The sequence below is a fragment of the Protopterus annectens genome, chromosome 8.part1, assembly GCF_019279795.1.
Source record: "Protopterus annectens isolate FY-2018-M chromosome 8.part1, PAN1.0, whole genome shotgun sequence".
In the NCBI taxonomy this organism is placed as follows: Eukaryota; Metazoa; Chordata; order Ceratodontiformes; family Protopteridae; genus Protopterus; species Protopterus annectens.
Window position 1 is genome coordinate 541,530,426 of NC_056742.1, and position 26,206 is coordinate 541,556,631.

The 26,206-nt window shown below is 45.5% G+C and overlaps 1 protein-coding gene across 2 annotated transcripts in view; it reads left to right on the top strand.

Moving 5' to 3' along the window:
- Positions 1 to 26,206, top strand: part of USP10 (ubiquitin specific peptidase 10) — an 864,697-nt gene that overhangs the window by 195,897 nt on the left and 642,594 nt on the right. For both annotated transcript variants that reach the window (XM_044082060.1, XM_044082061.1), the window contains exon 4: positions 20,592 to 21,662. In XM_044082060.1, the coding sequence (XP_043937995.1) occupies positions 20,592 to 21,662 (1,071 nt within the window). The remainder of the gene's footprint in view (positions 1 to 20,591; positions 21,663 to 26,206) is intronic.

Consider the following 26,206-nt stretch of genomic DNA (forward strand, 5'->3'; position numbering starts at 1 on the left):
AAAACCGACGAAACCTCTTCTAGGCCAGTCGCTGGTTCGCCGGTTCTCAGTGAGGCGCTTTTGCAGGCCCTGACACCCGCTAACTCAGAGCCACAGGCCACCTCCGACTCCCACGTGGAGACAGGCCTCGGGAAACTCAAGGTATTGGGCCTACGGAAACTATTCCCTCAGATTGGTCCGGAGCCGCTGAGCAGGCATTGGCTTCTGAGGGTGTTTTCAGACCTTCACAGCTTACTGTTAAGTCCACTGCAGCAGCCAAGGCAAAGTCAAAAACACCATTAAAGACAAGGAAACAAGTACAACATTCTCCTGAACCGTCATCCATGCCAAAGAAACAGATGCTTAAAATGGCCGAAGACCTAATTACCTTGATCAGGGGTTCCCATCCCCCTCTTGATAAAAGGCCTAGGCAAGACACTGACTATGATTCCTCTGACCAGATTTCTATTTTCTCTGATTCCTCTTCAGATCAGGGATATTCTCTCCCTCCTTATGAGGACACTGATGCAGAAGAATCTATACCTTCAGACCCCCCGCCTGAGGATTATTCTTTTGGGGAAACCCTGCACACCATGAGGGAGCATTTCCATTGGGAGGGCCAGGATTATTCAGAATCCAAGAAAAGGCTCAGAGATTTTCTTTTATTGCCTCAGCACAGGCTCCTGGCTATCCCCCCTGTGCTTGATATTGTTCATGATGTTTTCTCTGAATCCAGTCTGTCTCCTGATTCTTTACCCCCTGCACCAGTCAAGCCAGACCGGTACTACAGGGTCCCTGACTCTCATAAATTTCTTTATAAAAACCCTGCTGCTGACCCAGAAACAATTTCTCTGGGTCCCAAAGGGGTTAAGGCTTCCACTGCTAAAAATCCTGTCCCCCCTGATAGGGATTTTAGAGCTCTGGATAGATGGGGGAAAAAAGTTTACACTTCTGCTACTTTAGCTGTAAGGGCTTAAAACTGCCAGTTTCACATGCTTAAATATCAACAGTACCTCATGTCTTTGTTAAAACAGAAAATGCTTACGTACACAGAAAATCCTGACAATAAGGAAATGCAGGATTTATTGCATGCAGCTGAACAAGTGGGAAAGCATACTCTGCAATGTGGTTTTGATTCATTAGAGGCTTCTTGTAGACCCACAGTTACAGGCTCTGTCATTCGAAGGCTGCTTGGTTGAAAGAACAAAGTTTACCTGAACATGTTAAAGTAAAATTATTGGATGATCCACTACAGCATGATACTTTGTTTGGTATTAAGCAGAAGAGGTGTTAAAGAAAATGGAGGATAAAGCAAAACAGTAAAGGATTTCTTACAAGTTCAACCACCTAGGTTTAGCAGAAACTGGCCTTCAAAAACATGGACTTTTCCAGTGTCAGACAGGCCACAAAGAGGCAGATACAGGTGCCCAAGAGGCAGATCTCAGCCCCAAGGCTCCGACAGACCTAAGCAATGGGGTGCTTCAGTCCCCAAGGGAGGAGAAGACAAATCACATCCTTTTAGGAAACAGTCCCAATGACTTCCCTCTGCAAATGCCAAGCACTTACCTTTTGGCAGCACCCCTAGGGGGAAAGCTAGCACTTTTCTCACAAAATTGGCACATAATCACCCAGGACAAATGGGTACTGAATATTGTTTCTCAGGGTTACAGGTTCCACTTTCACACCCTTCCAAAATCAAAAGGTATGCCGGACCTGCCACAGAACCAATGGGCAGAGGCACAAAAACAAATTGCTGCTCTCATGGACATGGGGGCTATTCAAAGAGTACCACAGCAAGAACAGGGACAGGGATTTTACTCAAAGACTTCTCCTAGTAGCCAGAAAGGACAAAGCCAGGAGACCAATACTGGACCTGTCAATCTTAAATACTTTCCTGGAAGTTCCAAAATTCAAAATGTTAACACTGCAGCAACTTCTACCCATGCTGGGCAAGAAGGCTTGGCTAGTTACTTTGGACCTCAAGGAGGCATACCTGCATGTCCCAATCAGACAATCTTGCAGAAGATACCTCAGATTCATAGCTGGCTCAATGCATTACCTCTGCACTGCCCTTTGGCTTATCTACTGCGCCCAGGGTCTTCACAAAATGCCTGGCACCAGTAATTGCATTTTGCAGACAAAGAGGAATACAAATATATCCCTACTTGGACGACTGCCTTATTCAAGCAGAGAGCAAGGACATTCTTCTAAAACATCTGACGTTTGTAAAAAGATTACTAATTTGCCTAGGGTACACAGTAAACTAAAAGAAATCAAAACTAGTGCCCTCTCAAGAGATAATATTCCTGGGTGCAAGCTTAAATACAACTACCCAGATGGCTTATCTCATGCCAGACAAGCAAAGGCAACTGACTCGTTACTTTCAAATGATGGCAACAAAGACCCAGCTCCCTGCAAGAAAAATTCTGCAGGCCCTGGGCTTCATGGCATCCTGCATTCTACTAATTCCATATGCAAGACTGCATATGAGGAAACTACAATGGTATCTAAAAAGTGTTTGGACTCAACATTGCCACAGCCTGGAAACAATAATTACATTAATTCCCTGCCTACAACACGAGTTTCGATGGTGGTCCCAGGCCTGTCACCACAACAAGGACAGTCTTTCACCTTACCCACAGCCAGGCAGACAATGACAACGGATGCATCGGATTATGCCTGGGGGGCACACATGGCAGGAAAATGTATTCAGGGCATGTGGCCCAAGGAACAAATGCATCTTCACATCAATCAAAAAGAAATGCTAGCTGTACAGAATGCCCTGGCAGCTTTCAAGGACCTACTACATCCAGGACAATTATTACTAAAGACAGACAATACCACAGTTATGTGGTACATAAACAAGCAAGGGGGCACACATTTCTACCCCCTCTGCAGGCAAGCCATGACTTTGAGGAACACAGCATTGACCTACCAAGTACATCTGCAGGCACAATTCCTGCCAGCAACGAAAAATACACTGGCAGACAAACTAAGCAGAAATCTCATGGATCCTCACGAATGGAAACTAAATCATCAGGTCTTCAGCATGATAACAAGGAAATGGGGGCGTCCAGACATGGATCTTTTTGCCTCCCCTCACAACTGCCAACTACAGAAATTCTGCACAAGAACTTATCACTCACAAGCATGGAAAGTGGATGCTGTATCATTCAGCAGGAAAACCCTGACAATTTATGCCTTCCCTCCACTGCCTCTTCTTCCCAAGGTGCTCCTAAAAGTCAGACGAGAGGTCAAAAATGATCCTGATTGCCCAGCCACCCAACCTCAGCTTTGGGATTCAACCCAAGTGTAATGACTGCAACAGTGAAACACGATGAACACAGTACAGTTGTGTACCTACCATAAATGTAGATGTTCGAGTGTATTCACTGTTGCAGTCCTGGTTACCCTCCCGTCATCCCCCTTTCTTTGCTGGGACTTATCTGTACGTTTCTATCCTATACAACCTTTGTGGTGTATTTGCTTTTAGATGAAGGAAATGTTTATTTTTATGCATGCATACTTATTGGCATAATTTTCAGCCTACCAATTTGGGGCACCTGACATCCGGGGCAAGAAAAACTGAAGAAAATGGCGTCTGTTGCATCTTTTATACCCCTGGCGCACTGACGTCAGGGAAGAGGCGACAACAACCGACGCCGGACCTAGACTTTGGAACTCTGGCCGACTGTGGGTAGCCTACCAGCAGGATAACCCAAGTGTAATGACTGCAACAGTGAATACACTCGAACATTTACATTTATGGTGGGTACACAACTGTACTTTCTCACGTCATTAATGTCTGCAACCTTTGAGCTCTCTTCTTCATCAGATCTGAAATTATCTTGGAAAACACTATTCTTAGTAGCCATAACCTCTGCTAGGAGAGTCTCAGAATTGCAAGCTCTTACTATTCGACCTCCTTGCATTGTTTTCCACAAGGATAGTCTCTTACTTAGGACAAACCCCTCCTTTCTTCCCAAGGTATGCTCAGAGCATAATCTCAACACTACCATTGAGCTATCAGTGATGTTCATCGTGCATACAGCTGCAGTAATCACAGATGGGTTTTCTGCCGTCAGGCGGTCCTTCGGTCGGCCGAATTCCAAAGTCTTGGTCCGGCGTCGGTTGTCGTCGCTTTCTCTTCTGACGTCAGTGAGGCCAGAGTATATAAGACACAGCCGACGCCATGTTCTTCAGTCTTTTTTGCTGTGCGGTGCCCGAAGCAGAAGCAGTTCGCAAGTGCCGGTCGGCCAGCTCCTGAATTACGAAAATTTTGGAAACCGAAGTCTTCATTAAAGCTAAGTACCCCGTTGGGGAAACATTTCTTGCCTCAGACCGATGTCAGAAAAAGTTAATAATTGTATTTCTTGTGGGAAGCAAATACCGCATAAGGATTTCCATTCCCTCTGCATACCTTGTTTAGGCCCAGACCACGACGTCTCGGGCTGTCGCTTTTGCGCTATTTTCAATAAACGCACTATTAAGCGTCGGGCGGAGTTCGCCCAACACTATTGTGGTAAAGCTTTTGATTATAAAATGTCGTCGGACTCTCCGACTACCGTTTTGTCCAAAAAACGCAAGGAAAAGGACCGACACGTGAGGCCCGCGGTCCCTGCTGACACCACGCCAAAACAGGCTACACGTGGTCCGGTTCTTAGAGAGACGCCTTTGCAGTCCCTGACTACCGACGACACTCCTTTGGCGGTATCCTCTGTACCCGAGACCACTGGGACCTCGGCCCTTTCCCAGACTACAACCACCGAAGCCTTTGCTAATGTTGAGCCTACTAATGTGGACAGGTCCACCTCCACCCATGGTGTCTTTAGACCCTCATCTTCTTTTTCTATTAAGGCCTTTACTAAATCCAAAGCAGCCAGGCACCCCAAGAGGCCTGTTGCACAGGGCCCATCTCCAGGTCCCATGCCTAAAAAACAGATGCTTAAAATGGCTGAGGATTTAATTACTCTTATCAGAGGTTCTCAACCCCCTCCAGACAAGAGACCCAGAGTGGAGGAAGATTCTCCCTCTTCTGATCAGGAATCCATTTTATCAGAACATTCTGATGCAGAGGAACACTCTTACTCCCCTTTTGAGGATTCGGATGCAGAACAGTCCATCCCTTCTGTATCTCCTCCTGAGGATTTTTCCTTTGGGGAAACCTTGCACACCTTGAGGGAACACTTCCATTGGGAAGGCCAAGACTTTTCAGATTCTAAGAAAAGGCTTAGGGAATTTCTTTTGTTACCTCAACACAGACCTCTGGCGATACCCCGTTTTGGACATACTTGATGATGTTTATTCGGAGGCTTGCCTTAACCCGGATTCTCTGCCTCCTGCACCAGTCAAACCTGATAGGTATTACAGAGTACCCAACTCTCACCAATTTCTCTTCAAAAGCCATAATGTTGACCCGGAAACCATTTCACAAGGCCCCAAGGGATTGAAGGCCTCCACTGCCAAGAATCCACTTCCTGCAGAAAGGGAGTCAAGATCTTTAGAAAGGTGGGGTAAAAAGGTATATACCTCGGCCACCCTAGCCATGAGGGCCTTAAATTGTCAGTTTCATATGCTTAAATATCAACAGTTCCTGTTATCACAATTAAGGAATAAAATGTCTCAACCTGAACAACCAGATTTAAAGGAGTTGCAGGATATGATGCATAGTGCAGAGCAAGTGGGTAAACACACTTTACAATGTGGTTATGATGCCCTAGAGGCTTCAAGTAGAGCGGCTGCTACAGGATCAGTCATTCGCAGACATGCCTGGCTTAGAGAACAAAACTTGCCTGATCATGTCAAAGCTAAACTTCTAGATGCTCCTTTACAAAAGGATGTGCTGTTTGGTACTAATGCTGAGGAGATGCTACGGAAAATGGAAGAAAAAGCCAAATCTGTGCAAACTGTCAAAGCCTTTTTACATGTCCAACCACCACGTTTTAGCAGAAATTGGCCTTCAAAAAACTGGTCCTTTCCAGCCACTGACAAGCCCCAAAGAGGTAGATACAGACGCACAAGGGACAGAGGGCAATCACAAGGATCATATAGAGGGTGACAATGGCAAACTCCAGCACCAAGAGGTGGCGAGGACAGTGCACAACAATACAGGAAGCAAACCCAATGACTCCCTCATTTCCATGCCAAGCACGTCTCAGCTGGCAGCACCTTTGGGAGGAAAGCTAGCATTATTTGCAGCCAATTGGCATATTGTCACAACAGACAAATGGATCCTGGACATTATAAACAGAGGCTACAAATTTCATTTTCACACTCTTCCAAAAATGAGGGGCATGCCAAACCTGCCACAGAATCAAAGGGCAGAGGCACAACTACAAATTTCAAAGCTCATAAGCATGAGAGCTATTCAAGAGGTACCTACTCACGAACAAGGTCAAGGTTTTTATTCAAGACTTTTTCTGGTACCAAGGAAAGGAACCGACTGGAGACCCATTTTGGACTTATCCATCCTAAACACATTTCTACTCGTACCAAAATTCAAGATGCTCACCTTACAGCAACTTCTTCCCATGCTGGGCAAGGAGTTTTGGCTGGTAACATTGGACCTCAAGGAGACATACCTGCATGTCCCAATCAGACAAAGCTGCAGAAGATACCTCAGATTTCTTGCAGGTTCAATCCACTATCAATTCTCTGCATTGCCCTTTGGCTTATCTACTGCGCCCAGAGTATTCACAAAGTGCCTGGCATCAGTGATTGCCTGCTGCAGACTTCAAGGGATACAAATTTACCCTTATTTGGACGACTGCCTGATCCAAGCGGACAGCAAACACATGCTTCTGGAACATCTGGCATATGTGACACGGTTATTGCATTCTCTGGGCTACACAATCAACAAAGAGAAATCAAGGCTAACACCATCTCATAAAATAACTTTCCTGGGTGCCAACTTGGACACAAACACCCAGATGGCCTATCTTACGCCAGAAAAACGGGCAACTATCTCATTACTTCAAAATACTAGCAAAAAGTACCAGGCTTACTGCAAGGAAAATCCTGCAGTCTCTGGGATTCATGGCATCTTGCATTCTTTTAATCCCATGTGCAAAGCTGCATATGAGGAAACTTCAATGGTACCTAAAAAACCTATGGCCTCAACACAGTCACAGTTTGGAAGCAATAATACCAATAATTCCATGTTTGCAAAAGGAATTTCTATGGTGGGCCCAAGCATGTCAAGCAAACACAGGCCTCCCATTCTGCAAGCCTCAAGCAAAGCAAGTTATCACAACAGACTCCTCAGATTACGCCTGGGGGGCGCACATGATGGACAGGTGCATCCAGGGCAAATGGTCCCAAAAAGAAAAGCACCTTCACATCAATCAAAAAGAAATGCTAGCAGTAATAAATGCAATTACAGCTTTCAAGGACTTCCTGCATCCAGGGCAATTACTGATAAGAACAGACAACACCACAGTAATGTGGTACATAAACAAACAAGGAGGAACACATTCATACCCCTTGTGCAGACTAGCCATGACTCTTTGGAACTTGGCTGTGGAATGGCAAATCGAACTTCAAGCCCAGTACCTGCCAGGATTGGAAAACACGCTGGCAGACAAATTAAGCAGAAATATGACAGATCCACACGAATGGAAGTTACATCCTCAGGTGTTTACAGAAATAACCCAAGTGTGGGGGAGGCCAGACATAGATCTTTTTGCCTCCCACAGGAATCATCAGTTGGAAACGTTTTGTTCGAGGGCCTTTCATCCAAAGGCCTGGAGAGTGGACGCCCTTTCATTCAGTTGGACAGCATGGACAGTTTACGCATTCCCACCTCTGCCTCTTCTGCCCAAGGTACTTTTGAAAGCAAGAGCAGACAGACCGAAGATGATACTGATTGCTCCAGATAGGCCACGGCAACACTGGTACCCACTGCTGAGGAGCCTAACACATACTCCTCCTTGGTCCCTGCCTGTAATGCCTCTTCTGCTGACTCAGCACAGCTACAAAACTCTCCACAGTCAGCTGAAAACACTCAGTCTCGCTGCATGGAAAATTCCTTAACACCACAACAGTCCCTACTCTCCAAGGAGGTGCAGGATGTCATTTTGGAGGCCAGAAGGCCATCTACTAGAAAAGCTTACTCCGCAAAATGGAAGCGGTTTTGTTCTTGGAATGAGAAAAAAGGCCAGGACCCTAGAAAACTGAACTTGCCTTAGGTATTACAGTATCTAGCTGAGCTGCTGAACAGTGGACTTTCATTTTCTTCCATAAAAATCCATGCCTCAGCCATTTCTGCAGAATACAACACGGATCCTCCTTTATTTTCTCACCCACTCTTACGACAGTTCCTCAGAGGGGCTAAGAATATTAGACCACCAAGGAAACAACCAATACCAGCCTGGGATCTTAATTACATACTAGAAAAATTAACATTGCCTCCTTTTTAACCAGCTGCCTCAACAGATCTGCAATATTTGTCCTGGAAAACTGCCTTCCTTCTGGCTATCACTTCAGCTCGTAGAGTTTCGGAACTACAGGCCCTCATGGCAGTGCAGCCCTTTCTCATTTTCCATCAGGACAGGGTATCCCTTCGTACCAACCCATCATTTATGCCTGAAGTGGTATCCAGGGTAGCTTTAAATCAAGCCATACACCTTCCTACCTTTTACCCCAATCCTCAAAACAAAGGGGAAAGGCTGCTACATTCTTTAGACATCCATAGGCAGCTATGTTACTACTTGGACAGAACAAAGTCCTTCAGGAAATCAGAACAACTCTTTGTGTCCTATGCTGTAGGGGCTCAAGGGAAGCCAGTTTCCAAGCAGACTATTTCAAAGTGGATAGGACACTGCATACGGTTTTGTTTTTCCTATCATGGGAAATCTGTCCCTACAGGTATCAGATCACACTCCACCAGGGCCACAGCTACCTCTACAGCCTTCCTCAGAGGAGTTCCTACCAAAGATATTCTGGAGGCAGCCACTTGGAGTTCTGTACATACCTTCACAAAACACTACCACCTGCCATTATATTCCAGAACCAGAGCAGGCTTTGCCACTGCTGTTTTGCAGGGCATTCTGGCTCAACCCAGTTCCTCCTAGTACCTACCACCCTGTGCGTAGCTTTGGGACTCTACCCATCTGTGATTACTGCAGCTGTATGCACGATGAACATAGTACAGTTTTGTACCTACCATAAATGTAGATGTTAGAGTGCTAATACAGCTGCAGTACAGGTTTCCCTCCCTCCTTCCCCACTTGGTAAAGGCATGGGGCCTAACAACCTCTTCATACAACCTGACTGGGTTATCCTTCTATGGTTTATTTGCTTGCAACCACTGATTTTGGATTATATTGCATTGCATGTGTACACATATAAGCATAATTTATGTATTGCCTTCCTTCTGGGGGCACCTGACATCTGGGGCAAGAAAGACTGAAGAACATGGCGTCGGCTGTGTCTTATATACTCTGGCCTCACTGACGTCAGAAGAGAAAGCGACGACAACCTACGCGGACCAAGACTTTGGAAATCCGCCGACCGAGGGACCGCCTGACGGCAGAAAACCCATCTGTGATTACTGCAGCTGTATTAGCACTCTAACATCTACATTTATGGTAGGTACAAAACTGTACTTTTTTTCCAAACCACTCTAATAACTCTTGAGTACAGACTGCACCAATTAGATGTTCACAGAATTCTCCGGTTTTACTTACCCAGGACTAAAGAATTTAGAAAATCAGATCAATTACCTGTTTCCTTTTCAGACAAAAATAAAGGCTTACTGGTTTCTAAGGTTACTCTTTCAAAATGGCTTTCAGATTGCATTTCCTTTGCTTGTCAAACTGCTGGCAAACAATTACCTAACAAAGTAAAAGGCCATTCCACTAGGGCAGTGTCTACTTCATGTGCATTTAGATCTAGGCTCCCAATTGATACTATTTGTGCAGCAGCTACTTAGGCAAGACCACATACTTTTGCCACTCATTACAAATTGGATTTGGCTTCCCGGGACAGGTCATCCTTTGGGTCCACTGTGCTGAAGAGTCTCTCTCACTTGAGCCACCTGGCATAAAGGTGCTAGGGATGCTTTCCCATCCAGCAAGAATTACAGCAAGATAGGACTACATAACATAAAGAAGTTATGTACTTACCATAACGTTCCATGTTTGTAGTCCATCTCGCCTATATTCTTAAGTCCCTCCCGCCTACCCCCTTCCTGTTCCTGCAGGATCTGTTGGACTACACTTATGCTGCCTGACCTGGCTGTAGTTGTTGAACAACTGGCATATATATATATATATATATATATATATATATATATATATATATATATATACACTATGAGGTTCTTTTTGATCTGGAGAATTGCCGATATGGGTTAGCCTCGAGCCAGTAAAAGCTCTCGAGCTTTAGTAACGGTAGGTGCCGAACCCATCCAGCAAGAATGTAGGTGAGATAGACTACAAACATGGAACATTATGGTAAGTACATAACTTTTTTTTTTTACATTTGCTGATCAAGATAATCTGGCTAAGCTAAGAGCTAACTGTTTTAAAAAAAGTTATTTAGGTGGATGACCTGATAAGTCAAATACTGTACAGTTGGTGCAGCTGCCTTCTGTTACATTTTTAACCGTGGATCTCCGGCTCCATCCATTTTAGTTGTTGGTAGCATTAGTGCCTTTCTAGCTTCTCTTATTTTAGTGGTCGACATTATGGGTGTGTTTTATTGACATTGACTGCATCCATGTAGGTGTGGTTAGTTAGGCTGTGTTTTGGGTCACTACTGCACATCTTGGGGATGCTGCACTTTTACAGTGACCCATTAACCTTTGTAATGTGCGTCTCAGAGCTAACATGGGGGTCCACTTAGAGGTACACATCATGTGGAACAACTCCATGTTGTGGAGGTGCATCCATCTGAAAGGGGTGATGGCTGTGCTTCTCCCCTGAGAGTTTGGCAACTGAGTACTTTAAATATTGCAACACAGTGCCATCGCAGTCATATATATGGTATGTGTGCAAGGGAGGTACTCACTTCTGCCAGTTTTTTTAATTTCTACAAATCTTTTGGGTTTCTAATACTATGACAGGAATGGACCCCATTCCTAAATCATAGTATGATTTAAGTTCATGAAATTAGTATTGTTTCAATCCTTGATGTCGGCCAAAAGTGCTCTTCGCAACACCCGTTGCTCCTTCAACTGTTGGAACTGTCTGGGTATCTTTCTTACACATTGTTCTGGTTTCTGCCTGCAGATCTTGGTATTTTATGACTTTGTCTCTCTCTGTACGCAAGACACTGTAGTCATTGGGTATGCCGATTTCAGTGGTCAGTGCTAATTGTCTTTTCTTGGACCACTATATCCAGTTTTGTAGCATCCATCTTTTGAACTGTTGATAATGGGTGATGTGATATAAACTTCAGTTTCAGTGATGCTTTCTGGGTCATGTTTCCAGTCTTTTTCAGCCCCTTCAATACCATAATGTTTGCACAATCCCCATTGCAACAGTCTTGCCACGTTATGCCTTTTGGTATACAGTCCTCCTGACGTAATTGTGTCGCAAGTAGGTGTGTGACTGTTTCCAGACTTCTGCCAGCTGTGTGGACTGTGTGATGGCTGGGGAGAGAGCTTGGAGATGCAGGCCTAGTTGGTAAGCTTTGTGTTAAACTGAGAAGGAAGATACCTGATGATCACAAATGGAACTCTAGGACTTCATAGTTGGGCAGTGAGAGAAAGGTAGTATCCCTCTGATAAATCTTTGACATTGGAAAAGAATTGCCAGGTGCAAAGGTTCTGCTTCAGATAGCCATGCAAGCAAGCAAGCATTAGCAGTGGAAGCACTTTCAGTCACTTGGGGAAGAGGGTGGGGTCCTTCACACCCTTCTGCATTCCCTTGATTCTCAGGGTGCTGAAGATCAGAAGAGGTGAACCAAAGATCCATCTAGCAACCCACTTGTGATGCATTGAGCTTTACTCCTTCCATGTAGTCCAGTTGTTTGAGGAGGGAATGCCTCTGCTCCCATAAGTCTGAATCCGCTGGTATATGGGGGAGTACTGATGCATCCAAACTGTAAGGCCCTCTTGTTGGCATCTTGGATGTTGTCAGTTTGATTTTCTTTGAGATCAATTTTCAGGAGAGAGACACGTGTGTAGGAGTCTGGGAAGCCTAGCATTGAAAAGTATAGTCTGTACAAATGGTGTACCACCTAGGAGGATGAAATCTATAGACTGTAGACCCTGGACCCACACCACTGTTTCCCTTTGTAGTGCTGTAAAGCATGCCTTTCAGCTGTCAAGATTTTCACAGAATGTCCAGATTTTTGCCCCATAGTTTGGTCTGTTCCTCACAAAATATGGTTTTCTGTTTAAATATTGAAGTTTGATCTCACTAAATGACAGGCATTTCAGTTTCAAACTTCATATCCTTCAGGAAGTGCATGTTAACACACCGTTTGTCATTGTTGCAACTTTCTAAGTTTCTAAGAGCATTATTTAAAATCTATCCCTATTTTCGGGCCTTTGTCCATCCATTATTTTAAGCTTTGTCCAGATTTCTTGCACTAAGAAGTTGAGAGCTCTGTTGTAAAGCAGTTTCTGAAGTGGGCTTTGTACCCAAGGCTACTCACCATTGCCTTCCTGTGAGATCTTTGTTGATGAGGCCACAGTTTAGTTTTTCCATTTGAGTAAAGCTACTTAGGTTCTTGGAAGTTCATGAAAGAGCTTTATTTGGGTTGGGAGGGTGGCCTAATGGTTAAGGTGTTTGCCTTACTAACACAAGGTGCAGGGTTTGAGTGTCACAAGGGATATAATGGCTCGCAAGGGCAGTTAGCCTAGTATGAACCTATGTTCAAATTACATCTCAAGAGCTTTATTGATGGCAGTGACCTTGGCTAGAAGGGTACATAAGCTAAGTGTCAGATGTAGGGAGCCCTGTAGATAGTGCCATAGAGACCTGGTAAGCTGCAGCACCAATCCTTTGTGGTCAGGATGGTATATGAATTAGCCCTTTATGTAAGCTATTCAGTTGCTTACTTTTTATCTATTCCCACAGAATAGGAGAGTGAGAAGATGCATCTATTGTATATGCGTGGACCACTCAGCACTTTTACTGCAAGAACTTAGAATCTCAGGCAGTCAGATATTGATATTCTTTCTGCTAGGCTAGGAGGGTTGGCCATTTTTCAAACATTCATCGCATGATGGACAAGCCAACAGCATTGCTTTCTATTGTATGAGATGCATAAAAAGTCATAGTGAGCTTTTGAGAGCCCATTGTGCTAGGGCAGTCTTTTCAGCAGTGTATCAACATAGTATTCTTGAGACGGTCATCAGGACCTCTGTGCATGCTTCCCCCACCCCTTGTGTTGTGAGCTGACATTTTAAGTTCAGGAGCAGGGCATCATTTGTTACTGCAGTCCTATGAAGTGTACTGCAGTGTGCATCAGTCCTTGGGGACATCTGACTGCTTTAGTACTCTTTTTTTTTTCCTTGAATAAGTAATCATACAGTAGCAATGATTTTTTCCTTTTTTTTTTGAATAGTGCATTTGTCGTGTGTGTTTTACAGTGTTAAGGGCACTGCTGCAATTTAAGATCTGAAGTGGTTAACTTCATTTTATCAGCAACCTGTGGGTTACGGATCCGATACAGATTGAGCCGGCAGCATACCAAGCAAAAAAGATCTGAGCTCCAAGCTCCTCCCCCCTACCCATACTGCACTGCAACCTCCTTCCAATCCTCAGATCTCGTTTGCCACGGCTTTGCCAGCCCGGGATTCTTGAGCTCCAGGCAAGTGTTAGGGTTTTTTTTTTTTTTTTCTAAAACTTGGTTTGTGTGTGCCCTTTTTGATAATTTTGAGGTAAATTATTAATTGGCCAAGATACTTTGGGTTTTTCCGTGTTTGAAAGTTGAAAACTTTCTTTTAGTGTAGGCCTCCCTTCCTGCCTGTCGTGTGTGTTCTTTAGAATGTCAGAAAGTGACTTTCTCTAAGTGCACAGAGTGTGGCCACAAGCTGTCTCCAAGCCGATGGTCACACTCTGTGTGTAGTTTGCTTGGGGGTGGCCCATTTGTCTTCCGGCTGCAAGATTTGTGCGGCCTTCAAGCCCCGCACCCTGCAGGATCGCAAGAATAAGTTGATTCTGCTGGGTCTTCTACCCGCAGAATCAACTTCTGCTGCTGCTTCCTCTTCAGCTTCCTTACCAGCCACGGCTGTGGCTGTTCAGCCTTCTGGCCCTTCTCCCCTGTCCGGGACTCACCCTCCCACCTTACCACAGGGAGAGAAAGAGGCCAAGAAGATTAAAGAAAAGCACAGGGATACAGAGAGACATGTGGATAAGGATAAAGATAGAGAAAGGGGCTGCACGCGACAGGCAGAGTTAGATCCAACGGCCCCTCCTTCTAAAGTTATCTTGTCTCCAGTAAAAGTTCCCAGGCCATCCTCTCCTCTTCTCCGTTCACCACGTTTTTCTCCGGAGCCGGAGGAGGAGGCTAGACCACCCTCGAGGTCATCTTCGTATCGGTGGCGTCCTCCAGATCAACCAGAAGCAGACATGGATCAGATGATGCGATTGTTTCTACAAACTCCAATGCAGATGGGGGTATTGCTGCCCCCCCCCCGTGCGGGAGTTCGGCTTCTTTTTTCACCCCGGTAGCTTCTTTTCTGATCCACCATCGGATATTGGAGTCTATGGATCCGAGGAGCCCTGGAGTCAGGGGGTCAGCGCCGATGGTGCCTTCGGCCTTGACACCGGCCATGCCCTTCAGTCTGTCTGATCTGCTTTCGGATCTGAGCTCTCGAAGCTGAGAGTTGGGCGTCTGATCTGGGGGGGGATGAGTGTGTCATCGGCTCCGTTATGGTCGGGGCATACCATCCCGTCTGATCCGACCGTTCCAGCTTCAGTTCCGATCCCTTTGTCGGATCTGAGGGTCTCTGCTACCAGTTTCAGGGTTGCTGGGTCATTCGACATTGTGGAGAGGGTTCTTTCTGGAGGATCGAAACCCCTTACTCTGTCCATCCCTGCTCCCTCGCAGTTGGGGTTGTCTTCAGTCATCCAGTCCCCCCAGGGACAGCCTGTGTCCATTGCGCCCCAGGCAGTTCCCTTGGAGGAACAAGAAACCATTTGTGAGCCCTCCCCGGAGAGTCCACCCGAGGAGGTCTCTCACAACGCCAGTGTAAGAGGAGGCACTTGGATTCCCCCCCGAGTCCCTCACTGAGGATACCGACTTGGTGGAAGGGAAAGGTTCACCCAAATAACCCCCGAAGATGTCTCCTTTGGAGACATTATAGAAATCCTTCACCAAAGGGTGGAGGGTGGTCCGCCCAAAAACCTTCATCTGACGAGTCGGTATTTCTGGAGGCGTTCGACACAGGCCCATCTACCTCGTGTGTGTATGTTCCCCGGCCGAACCTCTGGTGGACCTTATCACCACCAGATCGTGGAGGGAACCGGACACTGTGGAGCCTATACCCAAAAGACCCGACAAAATACTGAGTCCATCAGCAGATAGAGCTTCTTGGAACAAAGGTTCCCCGGTTGATGCCATGGTGGTGGCAGCGGCGGCCGCAAAAAAGGAACTCGTCCAAGAAAGTTCCTCGGTCCACCCCCCCAGACAAGGAGTCCAGGGCTGTGGACTGTCTTGGAAAGCGGACTTTTGCTTCAGCCACCTTTACTGTAAGAGCGCTGAATTACTTGGCTCATGTAATTCGACTGCAGCGGGACCTCATGAAAGAGTACGCTGAGTCTCCCCCCAAGTCCATGTCGGCCAAGGATAAACGGACCTTCTCTGCTCATATGGCCACTCTCAAGTCTGTGTCTAATACGTCCATGCGTTTACTCTCTCATGCCACTGAGGGAGCAGCTAGGGCTAGCAGGTCTGGTATCGCCTTAAGGCGTCACGCCTGGCTCCGTCTTTGCGACTTCTCGGAACTCCTCAAGGCGTCCTTCGCTAACGCACCCCTTGACGGCTCCACCCTGTTTGTGAAGACAGTCTGTGATACGCTTGCCCAGAGCGAGAAAGACGGGAAGACGCTGTCAGCCATCGGGATCCGCTTCTCTAACCCTCAAAGGTCCTTCTCCAGGAACCAGCGAGGGCAAAAGAAGCTGTGGTCCGGAAAACTCAGCAGTCCCAGAACGCTCAGGACTCCTCCTCCCCCAGAGGCAGAGGAGGACAAGATGGACGCCGGCCCAGAGGCGGGGGTGGGGGGCGGCGAAGAACTTCGGGTCACGTGAACCTTTTTCAGAGCGACCCGTGCAGCAACCCTGAGGAGTTTACCCGACTGCTGCACTCTGGAGGCAGTCGGGGGGGGGGGGCGTTTTTCGATGCACCTAGCCCAATGGGAGTCCATCACGACAGATCGCTGGGTGCTGCAAATAATATCCAGTGGCTGTTCTATTCCGTTCATAAACAAACCCCCCTTACACAAGGCGCCTCCCGGATGTCGCACACACTCAGAGGGTGGCCGCGGCCTTGGAAATACAAAAACTACTAGAAAAAAGAGCCATCCAGCAGGTACCCTCAGACCAGTCCGGATCAGACATCTATTCCAGGTTCTTTTTGATGCCAAAAAAGACTGGGGACCTAAGGCCGATTCTTGACTTGTCTACAATGAGCCTGTTCGTTGCCAAGGAAATGTTCCGGATGGTCACGCTTCAATCCATCCTGCCCTTCCTGCAGGAAGAAGACTGGTTGTGCTCGATAGACCTCAAGGATGTGTACTACCATATTCTGATGGACAGGTGAACTAAGAGGTTCCTCCGCTTTTGGCTAGGGGCCAGTCATTATCAATTCAGGGTATTACCCTTCTGTCTCACCACAGCCCTCAGGGTGTTCACCAAGGTCATAGCAGTTGTAGCGGCCCACCTGAGACTTCAGGGCATTCAGGTCTTTCCGTACCTGGACGATTGGCTTCTCACTGCCTCCACCTGGCGTCTACCCTTGCTAGCCAGAGATTTCTTTCTCTGGATTGGATAACCGCGGTGACCGTTTCGGTCGGTCGGTTGCTGAACACAGTTTTTTGCTCAGATTTTTTACATTATGCCCGCCGCCGGATCCTCCGACTTCAAAAATAAGAAAAGAAAAAAAAAAGACCGACACTCGGGTCTGCGGTTCGGCGCCGAAACCGCGGTTTAAACAACAGTGAGTTCTTTTCGTTCCCGAAACCGAAGCAAACGGGTCAATCTTCAATCCATATCACCTCTGCTAGGGATTACCATAAACCTAAGGAAGTCTTCCCTTCATCCTGTTCAAGTCTTAGACTTCATAGGGGCGAGAATAGATTCTTGGCAGGCCAGGGCATTCTTAACCCCAGACAGACTTCACAGCCTGACACTTCATGTGCTAGCGCTCCTGCAGTCCCTTGCACCCCCTGCAGAATTAGTCCTCTGAGCCTTAGGTTCCATGGCAGCAGCTATCGACCTGATCCCTTGTGCTGGTCTGCATATGAGAATTTTACAGTGGACATTGCAAGTTCAGTGGTAGATTCTTCATCAACCTCTAGATTTTCCTATCACTCTGAGCAGAGTGTGCAGAAATGCTCTCAAGTGGTGGCTCCATTCTTGGAATTTGCAGGAGGGACGTCCCTTTCTTGCTGCCCAACCCCAAGAGACAGTGACCACGGATGCCGCCCGGCTAAGGTGGGGGGGGGGGCATTGTTCTGGCAGGACTGTTCAAGGCACGTGGACTCAAAACGATACCATTCTGCATATAAATGTCCTAGAGATGAGAGCGGTCCTTTTAGCGTTGCAGGTCCTTCATGCTCATCTACCTCTGGGAACTATTGCGATCCAGTCGGACAATATGTTAGTGGTGTGGTATATCAGCAAATGGGGAGGAACCAAGTCTTATCCCCTTTGTTGAGAAGTCATGAAAGTTTGGGAATGGACGATCTCCACCAACTGCTTTCTGATAGCAACGCATATTCCGGGTCCGTCCAACATCTTGGTGGACAAATTGAGCAGAATTATCCTTTCTCCTTATGAGTGGTCTCTGAACCGTTGTGTAGCGGAACAGATCTTCCTCAAGTGGGGTCAGCCTTGCTGCGATCTCTTCACATCGCGGTACAATGTGAAGTACACAGAGTTTTTCGCTCTAATCCCCCTGAGGGAGGGAAAGCCCCAGAGACGCTCTTCATGCTTGGCCACCCGGTCTTCTTTATGCATATCCCCCGCTCCTGCTCATGATTAAGTTCTTACAGAAAGCTCATCGGTTGGGGAGCAGATTGATCCTCATAGCCCCATTCTGGCCTCGTCAAGTCTGGTTCACCTACCCACGGTCTTCTCATAGCTCCACCGTGGATCTTGGATCCCATTCCAGATCTAATTAGTCATCCCTCGGGAATGCTTCCTCCGAATCTGGACAGACTGCAGCTTGGCTTCTCCAGTTCCATTAATTGCTACGAGTCCCTGTATCTCTTCTCCTGTTAAATCTATCTTGGTTATGGCACATAAATTCTCTACCAGGGAAATTTATTCTAGCAAATGGAAACACTTCTCCATTTGGGCTTCACAGAGAAATCTAGATCCTTTTACCACTCCGATCCCAGCGGTATTAGACTTTTTGTCTCGTATCTTCCAGCAAGGAGCCAGCTTCTCCACAGTGAAGGTACTGCTGGCGGCTATTTCTCATTTCCATGTAGGAGACTATTTAGGCTCCCTCTCTGCTGCCAGAATTTGTAAGACCTTTTTGAAAGGCACTTTTTTCTTCTGCAACCCCTTATTAAGAATCCGTCACCACCATGGGATCTGACACTGGTTCTTCAGGCCTTAATTGCGCCTCCTTTCGAGCCCTCTGCATCAGTTGACTTAACATTTTTGTGATGGAAGACTGCTTTCTTCTGGTAGCTATAACTTCAGCAAGGAGAGTGTCAGAGCTGCAAGCTCTTTGTATGAAACCCCCTATACCTTGTGTTTCATAAGGACAGGGGTGTGTCTCAGGACTAATTCATCTTTTCTTCATAAAGTTGCTTCTGAGACAAATATTAATCAATCTATTAATTTGCCTGTCTTTTCCCCTAATTTTCAGAACAAAGGGGAATACAAACTTCATTTGCTGGATGTTCACAGGCAGTTACGTTTTTATTTGCATAGGACGGCGGCCTTTCGCAAATCTGATCAACTTTTTGTTTCCTTTGCTAAGCCCTTTTTAGGGAAACCAGTTTCAAAGGTGACTGGCTAAGTGGATTTCCCTTTGTATCCTACAAGCATACAGGAAGTTTGGTTTACCAGAACCAGTAGGACTTCATGCCCATCCTACACGTTCTATGGCTACGTCTGCAGCATTCTGGTCTAGAGTTTCCCTGGATGACATTTGCTCAGCGGCTACCTGGGCGTCTTCTCACACCTTTATTAAGCATTATAAACTGGATTTGGTGTCTAGAGGAAGGGCTTCTTTTGGCTCTGCAGTGCTCCGGAATATCCTTCCTTAAGGGCCTCCCAAGATTTCGGGTAGCTGGGGACTCTGTCCCACAGGTTGCTGATCAAATGAAGTTAACTGCTTCAGATAAAGAAGTTATGTACTCACCATAACGTTCCACCTGAGTAGGTAATTTGTCAGCAACCGTTCCCCCCCCCTTCCCCCTTACCTTGGCATTTTTGCTGAACTCTATGTGCAGAGTTCACGAGTTAGAGGTTTGTCCTTGGTTTAGGGGTCTCTGGTTAGTTTGTTGGTGTCATGTATGGAGTGGCAAACTTGATCTGAGGATTGGAAGGAGGTTGCAGTGCGGTATGGGTAGGGGGAAGGAGCTTGGAGCTCGGATCTTTTTGCTTGGTATGCTGTCTGCTCGGATCCTTGCTGACAAATGAAGTTTACCTACTCAGATGGAACGTTCTGGTGAGTACATAACTTTTTTCCTTCCTTCCTTTTCCCCAGACTGTTTTAATGGTTTCGCTGCTTAGGTATCTGTAAGGTGAAGGAGGGTAAAACGCCATTGACCAAGAAGTAGGTGCATGACCTTGTATCTGGAAAAAAGGGTGGAAAAAAGGAAAAGGGGAGACCAGCGGTAAATGCTGAAATATACGTTGTCCTTATCCAGTCTTAGTCCACAGGATTACTGAAAAGTCCGAAAACCTGTATTCAGGTTCTCAGTGTTTGCAGTCTTAAAACACCTGAGATGATATGTCCCCATTCCTAAAGCAGTCTTAACTAGTATCTCTACCCTCCAACACAGAGTAACCGAAAATCATGCCTTTTTTCCCTTTCAGCAGTGCATTGGGTTGAGCTGACATTTTTGGGCTGGGGAGGGTCACCAGGCACTCTGGATGACAGACTGGTAGTGCAGACATCTGCCTGCGGTAATTGCTTATGGCTAAGAAATCACTCTCTTGCAGTGATATTACCGAATTATCTGCTGTTGTAAAGTTGTTTATACAGCTGTAGATTGATGCTTTTGCATCATCTAGATGGTCTTTTCCATTCATCTTGAGTAGTCTGTCATGCTTAAAAGGGTTTTCCAGGACTCATGTCCTTACCTGTAAAACCATTTGAATAAAATTGTTTTTGGAAGCTTTGCTGAAAATCAGCATATATGGTGGTTTTGATTTAGGGCAGTTGAGAGTTCTTGGTAAAGCTGAATTATGAGAAATTGATTTTGCAAAAAAAATACTACTGTATCTAAAGTGAATGTCTGTCTTTTTTTGTAGGAGATTGCCAGGACATCCAATTTGGTGCTGATGAAATAGAGTTGGAACCAACTGTGCTTAACGATTCAGTTTACAAAATTTCAAGTAACCTCAACCCTCAGGCCCCAGAGTTTGTTCTCAACTGCCAGCCCGCAGAGCAGACCTGTGATTTGTCTGATGTGGATACAAAGTATAACTCACTGAACTGCCAATTTGCTGAGCCTGACCTTTCTTTGGATGCAAGCATACCAGATGGCCCTGATAATGACGTTGCCAGTGGTGGGCTTGCACAGAGGGAACGGAAAAAGAAGAAGAAGAGACCGCCTGGGTATTACAGTTATATGGACGTTGGTGGGCATGATGCTGCTGTTTCAGAGACTCTTGTAAATGGACATGCTTCAAATGTAGCAGGACTTACTAGTTTAAGCACAGAACAAGATTTTTCGGTAGAACTGCTTGAACCATCACCTACTGAGAGAACTTGTGATAGTCCTGCAAACTCTGTGGACTTCATAAATGAAGCTGCATCAGACATTCATGTATCAAATGCACTAGATGATGATGATGATGAAGATGATGATGATGAAGATGATGATGATGATAGGACTGCTGAGCAGACTCAGACCTGCAGGTTGACACATTTGGAACTTTATTGTCACCCGCTTGAAACTGGAAGTGATAGCACCCTAAGGACAGCTGTTGACCAGCCGTGTTCCAATAGTGAATCTACTGAAAATTATGGAGATAGCAATGGCCAGATGCTTGAGACTTCTATTGATTTCTTTGTAGACAGTGGTGTGGGACTGCTAACTGAGGAGGGTATCGATTCGGATCAGACTAAACTGGAGGATGCACCACCCACTGCCAGTACCACAGTTCCTCATTCCTTAACACCTTTGACTGCTCAGCCTGCCAAGTCCTGGGCTAGTCTATTTCACACATCCAAGTCTTCATCAGGTCCTGTAGCTTACGTGGAGTCTAAATGTACACCTCCTCCTCCTAGCCCTACTGTTGTGCCCTCTGAAAAAGTACCACAAGTCAAAGAGGGTCCAGTTTCAGTCTCTGACGACCCAGAAGCACCACGTATCGCAGGTATATAGACTGTATAGCTTCGTTTGTACTGTTCTGCACATTTAAGGTTATATTAAAGGAAATCTTGCTTGATCTTTGCCATAATTTACATATACAGTGATTTAAAATACATTATAAAAGTTATGTAGATGATTCTTAGAAGGATCCACTGCAGTGGGCAAAACAGGAGTGAGTTTTGTGCCCTTTTTATTTTGGTGACCTCTGTCTGACATGCTGTGAGTGAACTTGCTAATTTTGATCCCTGTTTGATGTCCATTCGTTTGCTGCAATGATTAGCAGTTTCTAGCCGATCATGCCCCTGTAACATATGTAACGAGCAAATTACCATCTCAGATGTCAAAGAAGCACCAATCTTTCAAGTGTTCCTGCCATTACTCCAGTGTAACTTAAAACCTCATTGCAGGAGCGATCTTTTTTTTTTTTTTTTTTTTTTTTTTGGTACTAAAATACAAAGTTAATGACTGCAAAAAGTTGTATTTCGTGTCTTGTAACCAGTTAATGTTTTCATCAGATGCCATGGGCTTAGTAGTATAATCCCGATGGTGAGATTGGCCAGTGGGCTTATTCATGAATCCAGGCCCAAACACAAATAGAAGGTAGACTGATCAATGCTTTTGGGTATGTCTTCAAAGTTCACCTCATACCTAGCTTTTGAGTTGCTTTCAGGTGGGATTCTGTTCTTAGAGTGCAGTCACTTCATGTCTTTGGGCAGTGGAGGCACTCAATACCCTTTTTCAAGCTCTACCCTGTGATCAGTTGACACCCTTCCTCACATGCTGTTTGATACGCATCAAGTGAAAGCACAGCAGGCCGTTTGAGCCTCTGTTTTTGGATATGAACTTTTTCTTCTCTGTTCCACTTTCTCCAAAAGGTTGTCTGGTGAGCATGAAGGGTTGAAAACTTTCCAACACCCATTTTTCTGGTTCTTTGTCTTTGCTTTCCCAACTGAAGTTGAATAATCGATCAGTGTATGATAGAAGATGGCGGGATGGGATGCTCTAGCATATGCAGAAGGTAAAACATTACTTGGAATCTTGTCTTTCTCCATTTTGCTGGTGTAGGGTTTCTTTGCCAAGTTTGGAATTAAGTTGAAAAGTCTTTGAAGTATCCTGCAGAGGTGAGTGCCCTTTGCACATGCGACTTGTTCTCGTTGGTATTCCTTGCAGCTTTACATTGTGGTGGAGGGTCTCATTTCATCTCCATTCTTTTCTTACCTTTGTGTAGTTGTAGCATTTATGTGAAAATACAATTGCTTTTCCCCACAGTTGATGGTACTCACCTGATATGTGGCCTGTGATGTCTGACCGTAACAGGCATGTGTAACAGAGACAGACATTATACACGAGCGACAACACAGTACTGTGTTCACCACCAGAATAATTATTTGGACTGGCTTTGCACGTTGATTTATCTAGGAGCATAAGAGTGTTTATTCTTGTGAGTAAAAGGGAAACATAATCCTGAGACCTTGAAAATAGTATGATTGTTTGCCACCTTTTCTAATGCCACTTGGTGAGCTGTGGTACTGATATTGCTGCATGCCTCAATGATGCATGCTGATTAAGCAATTTGCTTGGTGCTTATTTGTGTGACCTGTACTTCTCTCAGTTGGCAAGAGACAGCTGTTTCCTCCACACTTAACTGAAGGAGTTCTTAATCAAGAGCTGGCCCAAACGTTTTAGCCAAGGGAAGTCCTATTCTGTTATCTGCTCTTTGAGACAGACTCAGGGAGTGAAGTTCTCGTTGCTCTGCTGATAGCTCTGGACGATACTTCCCTGACTCTCCTTAGGGGGAAGACCTTTGTCTTGAAACACACAGAGTGAGATCTCCTCTTTTTTGCCTTCCTTATGTTCATTTGGTCTTGTCGCAGAAGCCGTTTATTTAAAAGCCTTGTTTGGTTGGGACAGATTTAACTAGCAACCACTGACCATTTGTTAGAGGACAGCCTTAACATAATCAGCATTACACTTCTTACCAAGCATTGCACAAAACGTACCTCTTCTGTGCTGCATTCCTGATGGGTTTCACTAGTGTATTTTTGACATGGGATGTTTCGTAAGGGAGCAGAGGGATTGTGAGCCTTTTCTGATTGCATGTGGGTCTTAAAAAGTTTAAGGCTTTTTCTAGCATTGGAGGATGTATGTAATCCACTCTTGTCTGTTTGTGACCTGCAGAGTGCAACCGACCTTGCCAGCCTGTTGTGTTTTCTCAGGTTCTTTTTTTTAAATTGGTACTTTGTCTTCCTGAGTTGCTGTTGTAGGGCAGTTTTGTTTGCTTCAGTTTGGAGATCAGAATTCATCTATTCCAGATGATTGAAGACTCTTCAAAGAGGGCACTTTCTCAAGTTATTTGGGTTTCCACAGGAAAAACTGTCATTCTGTTTTGCTAGATGGGGGTGGCATAGTGGACTTTTCCATGGATAAGAGGGAAAAGTAGGAAGTAGTTTAGCACAGTCTCTGCTTCTCCAGAAAGTCCGAGGAACTTGGAGGAGAGTCTCATCTGATGTCAGTCTGAGAACTTTTTTGTTCACATCATTTAAGGCTTGTGTCTTTCAGGTGGCATTAGTAACATAATTGATATGTAGAAGTACAACATTATCAATGGGCATAACTTTGGTAAGGGAAGCTTCCTTTTGGCTTTCTTGTCAGTGCTTTCATCTTGTTTGCTGTTACCTAGGGTTCTCTAGTATTAGCAGGCAATCTTTTTTTTGTCATTTCTATGGCAATGACCTGCACTTTGGTCTCTCTGAAGTGGGGAACATCCTCCTTGTGATAGTCGAGGGGTAAGGGAACTCTCCTTGAGAGTACTTGACTTAGAAGGTGGTGCTTGTTTGATCTTGGACCTCCATAGTGTCAGCTAGGTACACTGCTGACAATCTTCCAAGAAGGAATTGTTCAGAGAATCACCATGTAAAGAAGAAATCGTAGGAAGCCTCGGCGTGTCTGGAGTCCAAAGGCACACCTTCCAGGTTCAAGGACATCTGATTTTACTGAGTCACCTTTACATTCGCTTAGTCTGGTGTTTGTTTCTACTGAGGCTTATGGCATGACCCTTCAGGAAGCCATAAGGCTGTTTGTAGGCATGTCCCTCTCAAGCAGAATATATCTTGTCATTTGGCATGGAGGTCTTTCCATGGGTGCCTGATGTTGCCCATAGTGTAGTCAGGGAGGGTGAGGGCAGCATCCCCTTGATTGCCCATGAGGGGCATTCTCATACTGATTCCAAATCCTTGGCAACACAAGTAGTCCAGGCCAAAATAAATGTCTTGACTTGCCACAGCCTGTGCTGGGTAATGGACTTTGTCCCAGGGAATTTTTCAGGTTGCTCAGAAGCTTCTGATTTTCAGAGAACCAGACAACCAACCTCTGAAACAGTCCGTTTGGTGAGTTTCCTTTCCTGAAAAGAAAAAAAAGGTATCCTTTTCCACAGAGGAGTTTGATATTTTAATACTCAGACAAAGAGGGATTGCCCTGTGTATACTAAATCTGCCCTTCCTCCCCTTCTTTTATCATTCTGACATGGAGGACATCTCATCTTCTGCATTTCTTTCCGATAATGTCCCATTTTAGGGAGAGACTTCATAGCATGAGGAAAAGGTTCATATGAGCACCTTAAAAGAATACTGTCAGATTCTGATCAGGTACAGAGATCTTCTAGGCCTGCTTCTGCCCCAGCCAGTAACTATTTTCTCCTGTCATGGATACCCTGAAAAGTACTTCTATTATAGCATCCTTGGAGCCAGATTTGCAATATGCTGCTTCTAGGAAACCAGACTGTTAACATGAGTAGTGATTCTACAAGGAATTTTAACCCTTTGATAGATTTGGTTGTGGGATCCATGGATTCCAACAAGAGAATTGCACTCTAGCAATACCAGGAATGCACTTTACGTTGACACGGAAACTAAGATTTTTGGTTTGGCAAAACAGCTCTGTCTGCTACCCCGAGCCTTTCATTAGCAGATTCAGATTCTGAGGTACCAGGAGACCCTCCCAAGAAATGAAAGGAAAAGTAACTTCTGCGTCCAGGTTGCTAAGCAACTTAAGCCATGGCTGTGATGCTGTAGATGCTTCATGCTGGGAAGCACTTGTAGGGTGGGGAGGGGTAGGAGTGGGTGGTGAGGGAGTTGGGCAGTTTTAAGGAGATGTGCCTGTCTGAAGTAATATCTCATGCCAAACCATTTAAAAGAAGAACTTGTTAATGCCCCACTGAATAAAAGTTTTAAGAGACTCTGCAGTGAACTTTATCAGAAACAAAAGGCTGTGCAGTCTGTTGAATAGCTTCTTCATTCCTCCGTTCCTAGGAGTAGTAAAAACTACTCCAGCGAAGACCTGGCCAAGTTACCCAAGGCAAGACGCCAGGAAACAACCAGAGGAAGAAAGGCTGCTACAAGAGGAAGTGGCAAGCTTACCATAAAGGAAAGTCTGACCCAGAGAGGGAACATCTGTGAATTCATACCTCCTCCCACTGCTCAAATCCTACTTCTGCCCAGCTTCTCTTCACTTTGTCCGTCCACAGCAAATGATAGGGCTCCCCCAGGCATT